This window comes from Macrosteles quadrilineatus, unplaced genomic scaffold, assembly GCF_028750875.1.
Source record: "Macrosteles quadrilineatus isolate MER2022 unplaced genomic scaffold, UCM_ALF_1.0 Scaffold_8__2_contigs__length_117827958, whole genome shotgun sequence".
NCBI classification, from domain to species: Eukaryota; Metazoa; Arthropoda; class Insecta; order Hemiptera; family Cicadellidae; genus Macrosteles; species Macrosteles quadrilineatus.
The window spans coordinates 110,360,343-110,380,155 of NW_026542601.1; the positions used below are offsets into that span (position 1 = coordinate 110,360,343).

Genomic DNA, 19,813 nt, shown 5'->3' on the forward strand with positions numbered 1-19,813 from the left:
TCATCATTTTGATTGTTTTTGTAGTCTATCTCATTCGTCCAACGAAATCCATCCACGGGTAGTGTCTCACACATAGCTGTGGAGTATAGCGAGTTACAATCTAAATATATTAAATACACACTTTCTTGATTGGGATCATAATGTTCGCCCATATATCTATTATTGGCTTTAGCGTAACGTGTAGAAATCATACTGACTCCTCCTCTGATTGCACTTTCTATGAACAAATGCATGTCAATATCTTGAAATAATTGTAATTTTATACCAGTCATTCTAAGACAGGCTTCCCATGTTAGTCCTGGAAGTGAATACATATGTACGGGGTCAAGTTTATAATCCTTTAAACACAAGTCCCTAAATGTCTCAAACACATCAGCCAGTAGCAATACATCTGTTTTAAGATATAAATCATGATATTCTTGTAAATTCTTGATATTAAAATGGGTCCAGACATTTTTAGCATGTTCATATTCATTGGGAGAGATATGTTCTTTAGTTATAGAACTGTAAAATGTTTCAATTGGGGGTAGAGACTCTGCGAACTTATCTGGTCCCGTCATATATTCATAGGGATATACACCTTTACGTTGTAGTAGTGGATTGTCTATAAATCTAAATGTATTTAAATTGGAAGCTAATTTGTATAATGGAAGGGACAGAAAGTTATAGGAATCTAAAAATACTAAATCATCAACAGAGAATGATATATATTTTTCCATATCCTTGGCTATGCAATTTAATTTACGATTATATTTTCCCAAGTGTTGCATTATTAAATGTCCATCATAATTTTTCAAGTTATGGAAGAATACTGGTATTTTCTTTGTTACTTTATAGTTTAAATTGCAATCATTGTGGGAAGCTCCACGGTATTGGCCATTTGAATGACAATGTTCCCGTACCCTATCAAAATATAGGGGCTTTTCACAAATGTGACAATGTGTTGAGTTTTGGAAAGATGCCTCTTGCTCAGGAGTCATTACAAGGGGAATATATATCGCCATTTGACTTTTAATAAAATCATAAGTCTCAAATAATCTTTCGAAAAACACGTCCATAACATTTGCACCACTATATAACTCTTCAGAAATAATCTTAGAATCTTTTACTACGACAAATGCAAATCCCGATGGAATATGTATATTGGAGTTTATAAAACATTCAAAATCTGCATAAATCACAAATGGGGCTTTAAGTTGATATTTATAATTTTTAAATTGTAATGTATCTTGTTTAGACATTTCCACTCGTTGGGCATCAAAGTTCTTACAATATGTTATATGATGTTCTAATTTATCTTTAGTGTAAAAATGTTGTAAACAAAACTTGCAAAAATACTTCTTATGGTCATATTTTGTAGATCGTAGCATTAACCTATTAAAATCACGAATTAAACAGTAATGTGATTTACGACCTTGTTGTAATAATAATAGATCTATATGAGTAATACTATTTAGTTTGGTTCTTCTTAATGGATATATAAATTTTTGGTCTTCAACTCCAAATACATTAACACTTATATTATTCTTTCTTTCAAATTGATCTATGTCAGATATTTTTACGGGATATTTTATATTTGTCATGTTCAACTTACCTACGTAGGGTGCATAGTTAGAGACTCTATTAGCATGTTTAGCATTCCTTGGATATAAAGCTGCTAAAATTGACCAAAGGAAGCATTTATTATCAACATTCTTTATATTTAAAACTGCTTTTGTCAATTGAATACTTTTTGGTGTAGGAATATATGACTTTGGAGTTAGGGGCTTATACTTGTAAACGTGCAACTGCCAATATTTAGTGTGGTCATATATCCATCCACTACCCTCGGCTTGATATTTGTGTATGGAAGCGTCAATCTTTAAAAGAGCATTTTCAATTTGAGGCTTTAAATCTCTCTTCTCAATGGTTAATATAGTAAGGCTTCTGAAATCTGCAATACATTCTTTCTCATTAACTAATTTTCCATTTTGATCTATTGTATATTTTATAAATTTAATTCTCCTTACTAAAGTCCATTTTATCGGTAGAGGACAAGACTGAAGAGTACTTTTAAGTTCAGTTTTAATCGATTCACCGACAAATTTAATCATTGTATATGGACATTTGTTACAAGAATTTACGTGTCTTTTAAAATGACCAACAACATTTCTTTTACAGAAATTACAAGTCTTGTGACTTTGTAATATATGAGATTTTAGAGCCATGTTACTATCACAGATTATATCACAAACTTTGCACAGTTTCACCTTCATTTTATGTATTACCTTGTAGTGGCGAATAAGGTTGCTTTTTTTGGAGAGCGATGCAAAACAATGTTGACATGTAGTCTTCATTTTTATATATGTAATTAAAAAATAGGTTAGCATCTTCTATATGGTGGAAATTACATTTTAAACAATTTCAATTAATGGGAAATAATAATTTAAATCAGAATTTTAAATTTTAATATTCAAAACAATTTCATACAATAAGATTTGGCAATTGTAATTTTCTAAATCAAAACTAAATCCAAAATCTTAAATAAAAATACTTTTTAGCAATTCAGATTGCTGAGTCTACATATATACAGAGTGAGTGTTACCTATGTTAAAAGGAACTCGACAAAATTATATAGTGAGTATAATTCGGCTAAGTTTTTAAATAATAACTTGTGCACATTTTGACTCAAAGTCCCCTGGTGCGTGAAGTTTGGCTAAGTTTTTAAATAATAACTTGTACACACTTTTGATTTGAAGTCCCCCGGTGAGTGAATTTGGCTAAGTTTTAAAATAATAACTTGTGCACACTATTGACTCAAAGTCCCCCCGTGAGTGAATTTGGCTAAGTTTTTAAATAATAACTTGTGCGCACTATTGACTCAAAGTCCCCCGGTGAGTGAATTTGGCTAAGTTTTAAAATAATAACTTGTGCACACTATTGACTCAAAGTCCCCCCGTGAGTGAATTTGGCTAAGTTTTTACAAAATAACATGTACACACTTTTGATTTGAAGTCCCCCGGTGGGTTGAATCCAGCTAAGTTTTTAAAAAATAACTCGTATATATTTTTGACTCAAAGTCCCCCCGTGAGTGAATTTGGCTAAGTTTTTACAAAATAACATGTACACACTTTTGATTTGAAGTCCCCCGGTGGGTTGAATCCAGCTAAGTTTTTAAAAAATAACTCGTATATATTTTTGACTCACTTAAAAATAGTAATAACAAAATAAGTTACTTTTTTGGATAGAGAAGCAGCACACAGTTGACATGTAACTAAAAAACAAAGTTAGCATCTTCTATATGGTGGAAATTACATTTTAAACAATTTCAATTAATGGGAAATAATAATTTAAATCAGAATTTTAAATTTTAATATTCAAAACAATTTCATACAATAAGATTTGGCAATTGTAATTTTCTAAATCAAAACTAAATCCAAAATCTTAAATAAAAATACTTTTTAGCAATTCAGATTGCTGAGTCTACATATATACAGAGTGAGTGTTACCTATGTTAAAAGGAACTCGACAAAATTATATAGTGAGTATAATTCGGCTAAGTTTTTAAATAATAACTTGTGCACATTTTGACTCAAAGTCCCCTGGTGCGTGAAGTTTGGCTAAGTTTTTAAATAATAACTTGTGCAAACGTTTGACTCAAAGTTCCCCCGTGAGTATAATTCGGCTAAGTTTTTAAATAATAACTTGTACACATTTTGATTCAAAGTCCCCCTCATGAGTGAATTTGGCTAAGTTTTTTAAAATAGACTTATATACATTTTAAGTTCCTTAGTGACTGTTCAAAATACTCTAAGTGTTTAAAAATAGATTTATATACATTTTAAGTTCCTTGGTGACTGTTCAAAATACTCTAAGTGTTTAAAAATATACTTATATACATTTTTTACAAGTTCCTTAGTGACTCAATTCGGCTAAGTTTTTTAAAAATGGACTCGGGAAATTAGCTACACTCCTAAGTTAAAAGAAATACAGAGTATGAGTACAAACATCAATTACGTCACCAATTGATCCCATGACCCGACACGCGACAACATATTACAATAGTCTAGCTTAGATGTCAAAGACTTACCATAGCAAGAAGATCCAGGTGGAAGAGTGAGTGATGATTCCGTAGAATGCCCCCCTTATATACCACAAAATTGTCTAAATTAATTTAGAACAATGGAAATTGAACAAACTGAAATTGAACAATTGAATAATTGAGGTCAATCAATCAAACATATTTGGTAATTGTCTAAACCTGCCCCAGACAGACTGGCGCCAGACAGGCAGAGAATGTTGACAATTGGTTTTGATTGGGGTCATTAGGTTACACTCACAGTCATTCATTTGAGTCGGGCATAGTTTACGCATAGCCATAAGCGTGCCCGAGTTCGCGCACAAACCTAACATGATTTTGAAAATATACATGGGAATGGATGTGGATTTGAAATTTTAATGGAGTTTGAACATTTGTATAGGCTTGTATTGGACGAGATCTAAATATAGCTGGTCTTTAAAAAGTGGCCAAAAAAATGAGCCATATTCCAGACATGTTTTTCAGTATTAAAAAAGTAGAAAATTTATATAGAGGTGTATAGGTCGAGAGCTGGGTCTTTAAAAAAAGTGGCCAAAAAAAGCTCTTCCATTTTTTCCTCATTTTTCCCCTATAAAAAGTGCCCTAAAAGTGCCTCTAAAACGCCGAAAGTGGGGTCATATTGCTATATTATATCTACTAATGGTTTTGTTTGCTTTGTATTATTGCAAGTCAAAGTAGTAATCAATGTGATTTATTTTCACACCAATAATTAAAATCGATCTGTATTTGATTTATTTTTATTCTTTGTAAAAGTATTTATAAAATCGGTGTACGTATAAAAAAATGTAAATTTAGACTTAGTTAAAACATATTATGAGTAATCCATAAGATTAATTAGTTAATTAATTTTATTTTATTCCAAAGCTGCAAAACAGGATTAACCCAATTATACTATAGCATTTATATTATCACAACAATTTCTTGAAATGCATAATAAATAATAAATATGGTAACAGTTAATGTTGCTGGAGAAATTATAAATATTAGTGTATACACTCACAACAACACAATGGATAAAAATAACGAATAAATATCAATTATTAATGTATAAATAAATACCTTTAAAAATAATTTATTTTAAGTTAATAAACTGACCATTTATCTACACTACGACTTACAGTAATTTAAAACAAAACTTCATAAATAAGGAGCTATTTTTACATAAAAGATACTGATCGAAATATTAGGAGTTGTTGAATACTTGTTGGCTAAGCAGTTACCTATTTAACCTAACTCTTAAGAACGAAATATACCTCAGATGAACTATTTCACCTGAGTTCAATGTTCGAAATACCATTCTATTGCTGAGTGTACGTGTATTTGGCAGAATATGAATCGGTGTCTGTAATTCCAACAGAACAGTTTCAATTTAAAATATTCCTTCACAAAGTCTGACAATTTTAGTCAAATATTGCAATGAGTATTATTGACTCATTCTTTAAACATGTTTAGTCATGCTATCGATCACCTAAAAAGTGGAAGTCCCTGTGACGTGATTGAAGTCCCTGTAACGTTAAACCCTATTATTTTTATATAATATACACGTCATAATTAAATCAGGTTTAGAAAAGACCTACCCTATATTAAATCCTTGATTAGTGCGTTATTCGTAAAACTACTCAACCATTATGGAGCCATTTCAAAGAAATTAAAAGCTGTAACCACTTATATGGAAAGCTTCAAACCAACCTTGTTTTTAATTAAAAGTTGTATAAGTGTCATTTACCTTTTGACCAAGGGATCCCTGCAGCTTAAACACAGCAAAATCTAAGTTATAATTGTATTTCCTTTCTTTCATAATCCACAAAATATTTTTGAAATTAGCTATAAAATATGTAATTTCAAAGATTACTTTGTTAATTACATAACTTAAAGCTTTCGCCATCTTTGGATAGAATGGCTTTCCTTGGGTATTAATTATTTTTTAAGTTGAAGTTTCTAAATGTATGGAATGTTATTTTTTTAACTATATTCTCCCAATTACCAAACGGATCATTGTAATAGCCATAAAACTACGACATTACAAAGTTTTTAAAGCTTACTGTGAAATTAAACTTTCAATATATCTTAGATGCATTGCCAGTTTGACCAAACCTAATCTTCCATTAAAAAATTTCTTATTATAATAAATATGGAGGTAAAATTTCAGAATATGTTTCTCATTTTCTTGAAATTTCCACATCTGTAGCACCAAACGAAATCTTTTTATTTTCACCCATAAAAAATTGCATTGAGTTTTATCGGCAATCGACTAAAGAGTTTGTTCTTTTATCAGCAGTAATTAGTTAGACATTAATAAGCATAACACATAGAAGCAACTGTAGAATAGCTACAGAACAATAAAGAAAACTTGGCCTTTGTTTTATGATAATTATTCCTCTATTCGTAATAACATCAGGTCAGAACCACCTTTACCTAATAACAATAAATCTTCTATAACCTTTACACTTATACAAGTATTATTAGTTTTTTATACAAAAATGTTTAATTTTTTAGCAATGCATTGTATATGAATTAAGGAAATGAAATTGATTAGATTATTTTTAAACAAAAGAGGTTACGTATTTCATCGATAAGTTTTAATTTAATTACTGACTTGTTTAGTAATCAATACATTCCCCTATGTTCCAGACGTTCAAGATGACGTAGACACTATGTGGGTCTTAGTAGTGACCATCTTCAGTCATGTTATTACAAAGACTGGTAAGTGAAATAATGCTTTACACAATTATAAAAACAATTTGACCAATTATATAGTCATTCCACACAAATATGGCAGCACTGTTTTCGACAGGTTCAGCTTTTGATACTATTAGTTTCGCCCCTGGCCTTGAGAGGTTTCAAAGTGGTGTTTTTAAAAGTAAATTTATATTGCTCTTAATGAAATTTTAAACAAAAGTTTACACAAACCGTTTTTACGTTTATTAAGCTTTCAATTACAATAGATAACGCATCACAAAGTTAATTAAACTAATAATATAAGTTTATGAGACAAAGTGTTACTCATATATTTCTTACCCTCCCACCTTTATTTATTATACTTTTTTACTTGGACCGTATAAAAACTATGAGTTAACACAATTAATGGATAAAGTAAATATCAGCCAAGACTTGTATAAATTTGTATACATTTAAACTTGTATAAATACAATTAAGTGTTTAATGATTTTGCCAATTAATCTATCACTCTTAAAGCTGCAAACCTTTTTGTATGGCAGCCAGTAACAGGGATTTGTTTGTATTTTTAGCGTTATTACAACCGTATACAGTGGGGAAGCTTACAACAAATTAATTCGACCTTCATGTTGCCTTTTAATATTTTCCCCGGATACACGGGTCTTTCAGCTTGTACGTGATAGAGAAATATGATAATTGTATTGTCATTTCCCTTAAATAAATATTCAATTGAAAGCTCACATTGCTATTTTAAAAGGTGAACTGTATTTGGAAGTTAAAGTTTCGATTGATTTTAGCCACTCATTTTAAACCACTTTTATTCCAAGTAACATTATTCTCGATTTAAGTCTCGTATTTTTTATTAAGATAAAAAAATACTTAGTTATGGTATGCTATTAATTTTAGGAGATGTATTTACAAACCACACAATACAAATTTCATTTCACTCACTAGTATAAAATTATTTCCTCCCCAAAATATAACCAGTTTAACGCAATATTTGACCAATTAAAATCCCAAATACCGCAAAGTACACAACATGGTTTGTCTATAAAATACGTTTAAGTCCCTCGATCCAACTGAATAATTACCCAAAACAATTGAGAGTTTGAAAAGGGACGTCATTAATCACAAGCTTTTAAAAGCTATACAAACCATTATTGTACCCAAAGTCTAATTAAACATTGACCAATGGTTTTCTGCTTTGTCAACCTTTTCTTTTGTGCCTGGGCCACAGTAGCTGTAGGCTTTAATGAGTAACAAGCATTTTTGTGATTCATCGTTGGATTCTTGCAGCAAATTAATTGGAGTGTTGGATTTCTAAGCAGGATAAATGGACCAAACCTTGAAATTATTACCACTAAGATTGTCCTAAAATTTTTGTGTAAAATTTCAACAATTTGTGGTAGATTAGTCAAAATTAAAAACCGTCATTGTTTTTATATTAGTGAAAAAATTACTTTTTGAAACAAAGTTTTCCATACAAACTTTTGAAACAAATTTGTTTAATTTTATATTAATAAGTAAAATGACCAATAGCATAGAGAATATTATAACATTATTATTTGAGTTAGCAATAAGGTTAAGTTGAAGGTTAGCAATAATTTAAGTTAATATATGAACACTGGAGCTTTATGCTTTTGATGATATTATAAATATAGATTTGCAACCCTCTATGATCTTTTGAGGCACATCGAAGTTGAAATTATTGATGTATGAGTTAATTCTGGTCCACCTCTTTTAATGTATTTTCTCATTCAAAATATAATGAAGGGAAATAATGTGATTGTGGAATTCAAACGGGCAAATTCCAGCTGTACGGAATTGACCATTTTCCTTGTTGTATAACCGGAGGGGTTTCTACATTGCACATACAACTACAGCTGTTTGTTTTGATAAGTGTTTAACCCGTGCTATTGCAGGCAGTGAGGACGCACATATCGAGATGTTGCTGCGAATGTTGTCCTACGAGACTACGGAGCCTGCACCGACGGTGTCGACAACCCCAGCAATTCTACCTTTCTTCGAGGACGCATCCAGCTTCACTAACGTCACCTCACAGCTGGGGAGTAGCGTCGTGCTGCACTGCAAGGTCAATGACCTCACGGACAGAATGTCGGTACGGACGATTCGGTGGTTTTCAATACACATTCTTATTCACCAAAATAATTTAGAACCCATTCGAACAAATAACTTATATTTACGCATTACTCTTTGTTCTATTACTTGAAATCGATAATTTTAAAACATATTTGTCTGTAAAATACACTCATAAAAAATTATTTAGTAAATTCCATACTTTGCTACTAACGTACAGCTTATGCGTATTACACAGCTTCAGTGATTAGGCTGAAAATCATTTTTTGTCAAATTTAATTTTTTTTTCTACTAAAGATAATTTTTAATAAAATGTAACAAACCAATATCATTTAATAATACAAAATCCCTGGTACTGTAACTACAAAAAAGTACTTTACGGAAAAAGTATTGTTTACTAAGATACTGAAATTCCACAAATAACATCTAACAATATCATACCATTCCTTTTATCTTCAATTCAAAATTTCCAAACCCTGCAAAAATGTTACTTTTTTTTTAGTCAAGACAGCTAGGTAAACCTTATTTAGGTGCAACCATGTAGATCCCAACACCATAATATCAATAATTTCAATGCATGATGCTAAAAAAGAACCAAAGACGGGTCCATAAATTTTCACGAGTACACTAATTTCCCATTTTCTACCATAATTCGCAGGTGTCCTGGCTCCGACGGCACGAGGGTAAACTCCACCTGTTGTCTGTTGGCTCCGAGACTTACAGCTCTGATGCCAGGTACTCCGCCATGTTCGCTCGCCCCAACGACTGGCAGCTACGGCTGGACTTTGCACAGGACAGAGACCAGGGACAGTACGAGTGCCAAGTGTCTTCACATCCACCGATAGTCTTTATTGTCTATTTACATGTTGTTGGTAAGTAGTTGAATATACTGAATTGAAAGAAAAATGTTTAGGTCCTTTGAGATAATTTAGCTAGTAAAAAAATTACATATTACAGTATAACAAACTCAGCTCTTCTAACAAACTTCCCATTAAAAGATTAACCTATTAAGGCCTAAATCTGGGAGCATCATTCTGCTTTTGATGTCCACAGATGCCAAAACACCATAAGTTTGAATTAAAAGTGCAATTATACATATATAACTTACCTACTGTATATGTGAGTCCTTTAGCATAACAACTCAAATAAAAATGAGCATATTATAAAAAAAAAACTGGTACAAACACGAACATGTAAACGTACCTTTATTCAAACGAGTTCACGAATTAGCCCATTCAAATCTGGGTGTAATCTTTCCAAATTTGCTTACTCAAAACATATAATTTTGCTGTTTATTTCCACACCACTTATAGAGATTAAAACAAATGATTTTGTATATTAATATGTTGAAGTATTTTATTTATTTTGTCTTGTGATTTAACATAAGCTTTAGATTATGACTGTGACTTCTCGACCTATTAAGTAAACTCTTGATAAAGCTTAAATAAACTTGTTTTATGGATTGCACTGCCTTAAGCTTGATCGGTTAAATTAAAGCAACATTTTCTATTTTAAAACATCTGAAATTAAAAGATGAGATAATAAAGTCAACGTTTGCCAAATAGGGAAGAACTTTATTTAAGTCCTCGTCTGAATCTCGCATTTGGCGATTTGCCTTTGCGATACTTATATAAGGAAAGAAAGGCAATTCTAATTTACAACTAATTTCTTCAGTATTAATATAATAATCATATAAAATCGCTGGACTCAGAGAATCATGAAAATCAAAAATTTTATAATTTTACGAGATGTAAACGGTTAATAAAGTTAAACTTGTTGGCATCAAATTTTACAGAGTACTCTAATTTCAAAGTCACGTATGGACCAAACCGTATAAGTTAGCAATAGTTATTTTCAATTTAAACAAACTATAAAATTATGTGGTTTATGACATGAAATTTAAAGGATGCATGTATAATATTTAGCTTGAATGTCAAAAATTAAATTTCAATGATTTGAATTCACGAATCAGAGGAAAAATCTCACGCATGCAATAAGTACCTTCTTTCGCGTGACTCATTCTTAATTCAATCCTGCCTAGAATACTTCACGAAGTTAACTAGGAGAAATTAAAAACCCATTATGTCACCAACAAAATTTTTAACTTTAATTGTGACTACCTTTTGATTCAGCCATTCTAACTTAACGAAGCAACTTTTACTTTCCTTGCGTAACTGATGCTACTGTTATGTAACTACAACTGAAAAGAATTTGTTGGGAAGAGAAATATTGTTGTAGTTTTCATTTCGTTAAACACCTTCCTGTTTGTTTAAGTTCTTTTTCGGAAGAAGCACTGGGTGGAAAAGAACCGTTTTGGTGAATAGAACTCTAGGAAACAACAAAACCAAAAATATTAATTTAATAACTCCTACTTTTGGTACAATGTGAGCAATGAAGCGGAATGCAATAATGATAACAGTTTAATAATTACAATAAATTCTTACACTATACATGTGAAACAACCTAATTCTTCCATTGATGATCGTTGGCAGATTATTATATTCTCATTTTATGTTGACACAGAGAGGTTTTGAAGCACTTGACATGCAGATATAGGGTGGTTGAGGAATGTAGGCTACGTTTACTTTTCGGAGTATTTTAAAAGGATAAAAAATAATTATTTGTATGTTCTAGTCCCCGAGCTAGAGATTGCGGATGAACGAGGTTTACCAATCCACAACAAGTTCTACAACGAGGGAAGTACGATAGAACTTAAATGTGTCATCAGTAGAGTTCCTCAGCCTAGTCACTTCATCATGTGGAAACATGGAACTCGAGTACTCAACTATGATACTTCCAGAGGGGGCATCAGGTAACATTGTCATTTGAGGCATAGATGGATTTTTATATTTAGGTGGTTAAGGTCCTCTTTTAACCATGCATTTGTATAGGCCCCAGGCATGGGCGTAGAACGTATTCAGTAAAGCAAGGGGTGAGCCGGTACTGTACAAGGGTGAAATGTACTAGTAAAAAGAAATGAGAGTCACTATGATCCAAACCAAAGACATCGCTGCTTTGAGTCCGGAGTCCGTGAGGCTGCCAACTATGCCACCGACTTACCAACATGTCATTTTTAGTGTCGAGAGAATCAAACATTGTTTCATTAGTCGGTGGCTCGTGTCGCAGACTTCGGGCCCAAGGCAGCGATGTCGTGGGTTTGTATCCTAACCACTGCCACAACTTTTGATCAGTTAACCCTTTTACTGTACAGGCTCACCTCTTGCTTTGCTGGATACGTTCCAGATATGTAGACGTTTTTACAAGGAAAAAAGAAATTACGGTTCAGTCGACAAATTTATGATTAATCTTTCAACAGTTAAAGATACTACTCTGTTTAATCTGTGCACTAATACAGGGTTTCCATAAAATAATGGTGCGGTTTAATTATGAAATAAAAAGATAACGAGAAGAGGTACAAAAAAACTATTTATTTTATTGGATTCCTTACATTAAACAGATTTTATACATATCTAATAAAGCTCGACATGGCCACCATTCCTAGCCCTGCAGACGTCCAAACGATAATCTACTTCAGCCTACACATTTTGCAACATTTCTTTTGTCACCGTTAAAACTGCATGAATGATTCTTTCCCTTAGGTAGTCAAAATTGTGAATTTTTTGAGCATATAACATGTTCTTTACATGACCCTAAAGAAAAAAATCGCATGGAGTCAGGTCCGGGCTCCTGGGGGGCCATGCTATAGGACCGCCTCTTCCAATCCACCTGTTCGGGAACTTAACATCCAAAGCATCTCGAACAATTGTTTTATAATGTGGAGGTGCTCCATCCTGCTGAAAATAAAGGCTTTTTGCATTTTCCATGTCGTCAAGTAAGGAAAACAATAGTTTTCTAACATGTCCAAGTAAACATTTCCATTGATAGTTTTTTCAGCGAAGAAAAATTGCCCAATTACTTCTTCTCTGGACAGGCCGCACCAAACGTTTATTTTTGGTGAGTCTCTTTCCTTTTCAAAAGTTTCATGAGGATGCTGAGCTCCCCAAATTCTTACATTGTGCCTATTAACACAACCACTGATGTGAAATGTGGCTTCATCTGAAAAAACTACTTCATTCAAAAATGATTCATTTTCTGCCATTTGGTTCAACATAAATGTAGCGAATCCTGCTCTTTTTATCAAATTGTTGTTTTTATTTTTTTGAAGAAGTTGAATTTTGTAGGCATGAAGATGGAGTCTTTTGTGTAAAACTTTGTGAAGAGTACTTACAGGTATTCCTAATTCAAGACTACGGCGAGGGAGGGATTTCTTTGGACTTCTAACACAAAATAGTCTGATGTCTTCAACTGTCTGGTTAGATACTGGTGGTCTACCAGGTCTACTTTGCTTTTTAACTGACCCAGTGTTTATGAATTGCTTACTCCAACGATTAATGTTGTTTTTATGAGGCGGAGCTTTATTGAATGTTCTTCGAAATGCCCGTTGCACTAAAGTCACTGACTTTATCTCACTTAATAACAATACACACTGAGCTTTTTCCTGATCTGAAAACATGTTGGTCGAAAAAACTCAACTTATTGATTAAGAAGTGTTTTGAATAGTACAACAATCAAAACAGCTGTTTTAACAAATGTGGACAAAACTGTTTGAGCTACTAGATACAGGGATACCAACAGAAGTCATTTAATTTGTCTTATTACAGTTTTACAGGATGTTAAAACCGCACCATTATTTTATGGAAACCCTGTATTTACCAATAAGTCACCTTAAAAGATGTACAAAATTGTACTATTTTAAACAAGAGGTTTATAACGAGAAACTCAAACTATTCTTGATTTAAAACACTATCAAGTGGTTTTTAGGGTAAACAATTCTTGTATTTTGAACCAGATTCGGTAAAATATTTAAATTCAAAGTCTGATTAATTTTCAGGTATTTTACAGTTTTAAAACCTGTTTATCTTTAGGTCCACTATTATTTCTCATTTGAAACTGAAGAACCAAATAAAAAATATTTCTCCTTGACTCTCTGGGAATAAAGTTCCATTCGTACAGAAAAATATCAACAAAGTGCTCTTCGGTTCTATTTGAAGGGCTTTGTCAATGTCGGACCAAATATGAATAGATCTTCCCTTTAGCTTTGTGATAATCCCTCGGGAAAAGCTGTTGGTCTTGACCAGCATAAAGATAAATCTGCTACAAATACAGTATTACGTTGTCCTTTGAAGTTATACCAATTTAATATTGGTATCCGTTTATTATTATTTTTGCATATACCAAAAGTAACAATTTAGATAGGCTTACTAAATAACTATGCATTGAGACTTGTACCAAACAAACTTATGTGTGCATCATATACATCTAATTTAACTTCCATTAACTTTTAACTTCCTCATTAGCATTATTACTAATATACCTAATGATAATTATTCCTACTGTAACAAATTTTTTCTTCGGGTTTTAATTACAAATTTAAAATATATTATAGAACAGATGTTAAGGTCTGTCCTGTACTACAACGTTGAACGACCGATGTTTTAAATATTAGTAAATAAAAGTCTCATTTTACAAAGACAATAGTGAAGGTAAGAGAAATGCGGAGGAAAAGAGATGCATTGGAGACGATAAGGAAATGGGAATGAGTCAAAGAGGGTTTATATCTGTAATACTTTGAGATCCGACTGTAATACAAGCCATACTTCAGCTTTCGTAATGTAAACGAAAAGCTTGTTTCAGTGAGTCTAGCTTCATATTAAAATCTAAACACGTTTTCATCATAAAAAGGAGTTCATATGTATTCCTCCAAGGAGTAATTTAACAATATGTGAATGCGTGCCTCGCTGTTTAAGTTTGTTTCATTCAAGGTCCAATTTAAAAAATAAAATTAACTAATGTACACAATACATTTGAAATAACTTGTTGGTCCCATTAAAAATTGGTTTGAAGACTTCCTACATGTTTCTTATCATCTTTGAACTTATGTTATTTATTGATTTCAGTTTTAGAAATTGATGAAGGTGTGGTTTAATCTTATTCTTCCTACTTTCAATGATCCGTGTGTATTTATTTTGATAAATCACTATTTAGCTTTCTGTGATTATATTTTTTTATAATAATAATGACACTCCAAATTAATGACGACTTTCTAATATCAACAGTACAACTCCAATATCTGAGTATAAGGCTTGCGACGAAAGGTTTATTGTCCTTATAAATTTGTAAGAGTTCAGCTGCTAAAGTCAGCACGCCCGACAACGTCATACTTGGACTTTGATTCTTCTGATTGATCATTTATGGGAACACATCTATTCAAATTAGCCAAGTCTAATGCATAAAAGTCAATAGTTAAATCTTTAATTCTTTATTCTAGGCGAAGACAACTTAAGGTTTGCATATAGTGTATCTCCTGATTGCACTCACTATTATATTACCTTGTTCTATCTACTAAGCTTATACCTTATACCTAAACACCTACCCGTTACTATACAATATTAGGCTGTATGGTATACAGGGTGAGTTTTAAATGAGCCCCCCCCCTACTTTTTCCTGCATTTCCTAAGATATCAACTCCGGACCGCGTCAGATAATTGTAGAGTAGAAAGTACTTCATTTTGACTGGTTATATATCCTTGGCCGCTATCTTGGATCCGCCATATTGGATAAAAAACATTATTTTCAAATGTAAAGGTGTTGTTGTGACCCATCGTTTCAAACTAGATTTTTTTACGTTGAATACAATGCTGCAATCTGTTTTCAATATCGTAATCCGTTAAAAAGTGATGAGGAATTTTTGAAAATAATTTTCTATACATTTTATTGGCCGATAATAAATAATTCATTACAGGAAGTCAATTTGACCTTACCAATAATAAGAGTTTCAACTCTTAATGTTGGTTTTTTTTTTCTAGCAAATTTAGGAGATTAGAGGTGAATTCTAATATTGCATCATATAAAAATGTAACGTCTTAAACAGCATTGTACGAGTTATTCAATTTATGGAAAGTAAATAAAAGAAACGTCTTATAACACTTAAAACATATATTTACGCTTATACTGTTACTCAAAAGACGGTAAATATACAAAAAAGATGGTAAGTGGTGCTCGATTTCGATTGGACACTCCAATCATCATCAGACCCAATAGGCGAATGATTGAGTCATTCGTTGGTAATTGATCATTCGCCTATTGGGTCTGATGATGATTGGAGTGTCCAATCGAAATCGAGCACCACTTACCATCTTTTTTGTATATTCACCGTCTTGTGAGTAACAGTATAAGCGTAAATAAATGTTTAAAGTGTTATAAGACGTTTCTTTTATTTACTTTCCGTATATAAAAATGTATACAAACATTATTTTGAATGTTCCTAATCCTAATTGCTTTTTAACGGACTACCTATTTGAAAAACAGATTGCAGCATAGTATTCAGCGTAAAAATCTGGTTTGAAACGATGGGTCCCCACCTTTACATTTGAAAATAATTTTTTATATCCAATATGGCAGATCCAAGATGGCGGCAAACAATCTATAGGCCTACCCAGTCAAAATGAAGTAATTACTACACTCAATGTTACTACTCTACGATCATCTGACGTCGTCCGGAATTGTTGGGTTAAGATATTTATAAAAAGTAGGGGGGAGGGGAACTCATTTAAAACTCACCTGTATATTACCCAACTGTTTGTTTCAGTGTCAAGACAGATATCTTAGAGACAGGAGCCAAGAGCAGATTGTTCATAGCCAACGCTCACAGTCACGACTCCGGTAACTACTCCTGTGCTTTAGGGGACGTTGCTTCCACCACAGTCTCCGTCCATGTCCTCAATGGTAAGTTCTCTTGAATTTTACCACCATTTTGTTTAATAATTGCCAAAATTTACGACTTGTGTCTACCTCAAAACACAAAGAAAGTTAGAAAAAATTAATTACCATAATCCGATGACAAAAAGCAACTGTGTCAAAATTCAACGTTCGAATAGTTTGGGGTTCTTTTAACACTAATCTCTGATCGTTCTCGCCTTCAAATTTCGAGGTCGATTTCGAGGTTCGATTCTAAGTGAGATAGTTGCCAGATGCCCCCAGATTTGTCATAGGGGTATCTATTAATGACGCTTTCTAACAAAAGGTCGATATTAGATAGTGCAAAAGTCAGGGCTACTGACTTACATCGCCTCAATAATAAAAAGGTTTCACTGTCTTCCAATTAGAAGACGAACTAATTCAAAAAAATATACGCAGAGGAATTAAATTCGGAAAAATACTCACATTACGCTAAATGGTCAAACTTGTCTTGAGGTATGTTAGCCAAGTACATTAAGTTAGGTATGTTGAGATGTGTTTAACTACGTCTTAGTTTTATTTAATCCTGTATTGTCTAAAATGTAGTATAGGTATAGTATAGTATGGTATAGTATAGCCTATTTCTATTACAGGCGACACCCCTGCAGCAATGCAGCATGGAGACTCTACTATGACAGTCGGTCAGCACTGGGCACTGCTGGCGTTGCTGAGTCTGCTGTTCCTGCACAGCTGACAGTAACAGGTCCTGCAGGACATCAAGTATCCCGGACATTCGATGTAGCCTAAAACACTGCAAAAACATTTGTAATATTGGACTAAGCCAAATGCTAAAATAATGGAAATACCTGTTGAACACACGGCAATATTTCTGAACACAAAGTTTACTACAATTTTATTTTAATAAAATGTCCAAACTAACAGCATAAACGATAAAAAACTATGTAAATAAACTTATTTTGAAATTCAATGAAAAATATTTTAAGTTTTACGATAAATAAACTTATTACATTTTACACGATTTCATTGTTTTTCAGTATCTAACTAAAAAATCATATGAAAAAATAATTAAATTAGATGGCTTTACGTAATCAAATCATCAAGTTTAAGCTAGTTACATTTTAATCTCTAAAACAACTAAAAGACTACAATATAACACAACCATTAAACATTCTAATTTTAAATTTGAGCTTTTTTGATAATAATAATGTATCAATCTTAAGAAGTGAAAATATAAGAAATCACCGGGTAAAATAAAAGTAAAATGTATACGTTCTGCAATGTTGTTTTTTAGTCTTAAATACGGGCCTACTTGAATAGTAAAAATTATTTACTTCAATTATTCAAATAAATTTAGATGAAAGACTGTTGAACGTTACTTACGTAATCTTTTACACCGTGTAAAATTAAGGTTAATATTGTTTTTAAATATTGAAAAAGTGAGGCAAATCTCTAACAAAAATATTTGTTTTTACATTATCTAAGTTTGAAGAAAAATTAAATAAGTTTAAATTGTATATAGTAATACTTATTTCAGCGTCGTAGTGAACTATGTAAAATGTATATATAATTGTCATTTATTAAAGGCTGTGGTTTTTATGTGTGTTTTATTTCACTATATCCACCAAGAGGTTGGTTAGTGTTATCAGTAAAGCTTTTAACCTACATTTTTAGAATCTGTTAAGTTTAATTCTAATTCAGCCCATTGAACTATATATTTATTGCTTCGACCCTCAAACACCCTCATTACAATAATCGTACGAGGCAATATCTTGAAACTTAACGCCCATAACGACTGGTTGTTAAAACTTTTTACGCCCTTTGCAAAACTGTAGCGAACTTGGCTGGCAAAAGCACCATTGCGGCATAGCTAAACTGGCTTCGTTTGCGAAACCAATCACTGCTGTTTGATATTTGTTAAAATGTCTTAACTATACTAAGTGTTCACTTTTGTGTAATTTTATATCCATAGTAGAAGGTTGTTCTTGATTTAGGTATATGTTAACACAAGGATTGGGTTACACAAAATATTACATAGAGAAGTTAAGGTGATTTGCTTATGTGTGGGTTAATATTTTTTACATTCTGGGGTTTTAAGCTCATTATGTTGTTGTTTTTGACGGTACCCACTGTCAATATTTAATCACATATTAATAAAATACTACATTTACTCAGCCATATCTCTATGCCTTAGCTGTTTATTCAAAGGTCAAGGCATTGAACTAATCATAAATAAATAAATGAACACACATTAGTTGTAGTGGTCGTAGAGGATGGGGAATGAACTGGTTGGTTGTTGAGCCCAGGAATTAGGTCCCGGAGCTCTCGGGTTCAAATAATACAATTTAAAAGTACAGTAAAATCGTCTTGAGAATCACAAACACTTCTTTTAGATTAATTTGCTATATCATAATAGCATTTGCTTTTGCTACAAAAACTTAAGGCAGTAAAAATGATTAGTGTTATGTTTTGATTCTATAAATTACAAATGTTGTTCGGTATTACTATATACGCTTGTATAAAATATACCATATGTACAAAACTTACTCTACGGTAATGGATTACAGTTAATATCACAGAGTAATTTACCGGATCATCAAAATTTTTACACAATTTGTAATACCAACGAATAATTATGCTTTAACGACATAATTTACATAATTGAAAGTTGTTTGGTAATGGAAAATCGAAAGTAAATTACGTTTTATGAAAACCAAATACAGCAAATTAATTTTGGTAATTGAAATATTAATTATGGGTTATTTTGGCACAAATGCTTTATCTCTTTGTATTATTAATGCTATTTTTTTAAACATTCACTTCTTAAACATTGTAATTAACTACTACGACGTTACTAAATTGTAGTTCTTGAAAAACTTGCCACTTACTCTGGAAAACCTCATTAATAAACTATTGTATCACATTAAAAAACATAATATGAAAACTTAATATGTTTAATATATTAATATGTTTTGTTAAATTCAAAGGAACATCTGTATAAAGCCCTTGAAAACGCACATTGTAGACGTTGTCTCAAAACGTAATTAGGCTACATAGTTTACACCAAATGCAAAGAGAATACAAGTTTCGGCATAAGTGTTAAAATGAAAAATGTTATTTATATAGAATAAAAAAAACAACTATCAAACAAATTTTATTGTGACTGTAAAAAAACAATGCAAAAACTTCTATTGTAAATAAACAGAA

General features: G+C 31.9%; 1 protein-coding gene across 1 annotated transcript in view; it reads left to right on the forward strand.

The window, feature by feature from the left end:
* The window catches only part of LOC129001064 (obscurin-like), a 47,262-nt gene extending 29,125 nt beyond the window's left edge, over window positions 1-18,137 (forward strand). Inside the window, exons 2-7 of the mRNA XM_054428218.1 lie at window positions 6,710-6,781; window positions 8,677-8,873; window positions 9,510-9,723; window positions 11,486-11,663; window positions 16,500-16,636; window positions 17,242-18,137. Coding sequence (XP_054284193.1) covers window positions 6,733-6,781; window positions 8,677-8,873; window positions 9,510-9,723; window positions 11,486-11,663; window positions 16,500-16,636; window positions 17,242-17,342 — 876 coding nt within the window. The 5' untranslated portion in view covers window positions 6,710-6,732 and the 3' untranslated portion in view covers window positions 17,343-18,137. The remainder of the gene's footprint in view (window positions 1-6,709; window positions 6,782-8,676; window positions 8,874-9,509; window positions 9,724-11,485; window positions 11,664-16,499; window positions 16,637-17,241) is intronic.
* Window positions 18,138-19,813: the final 1,676 nt, after the last annotated feature.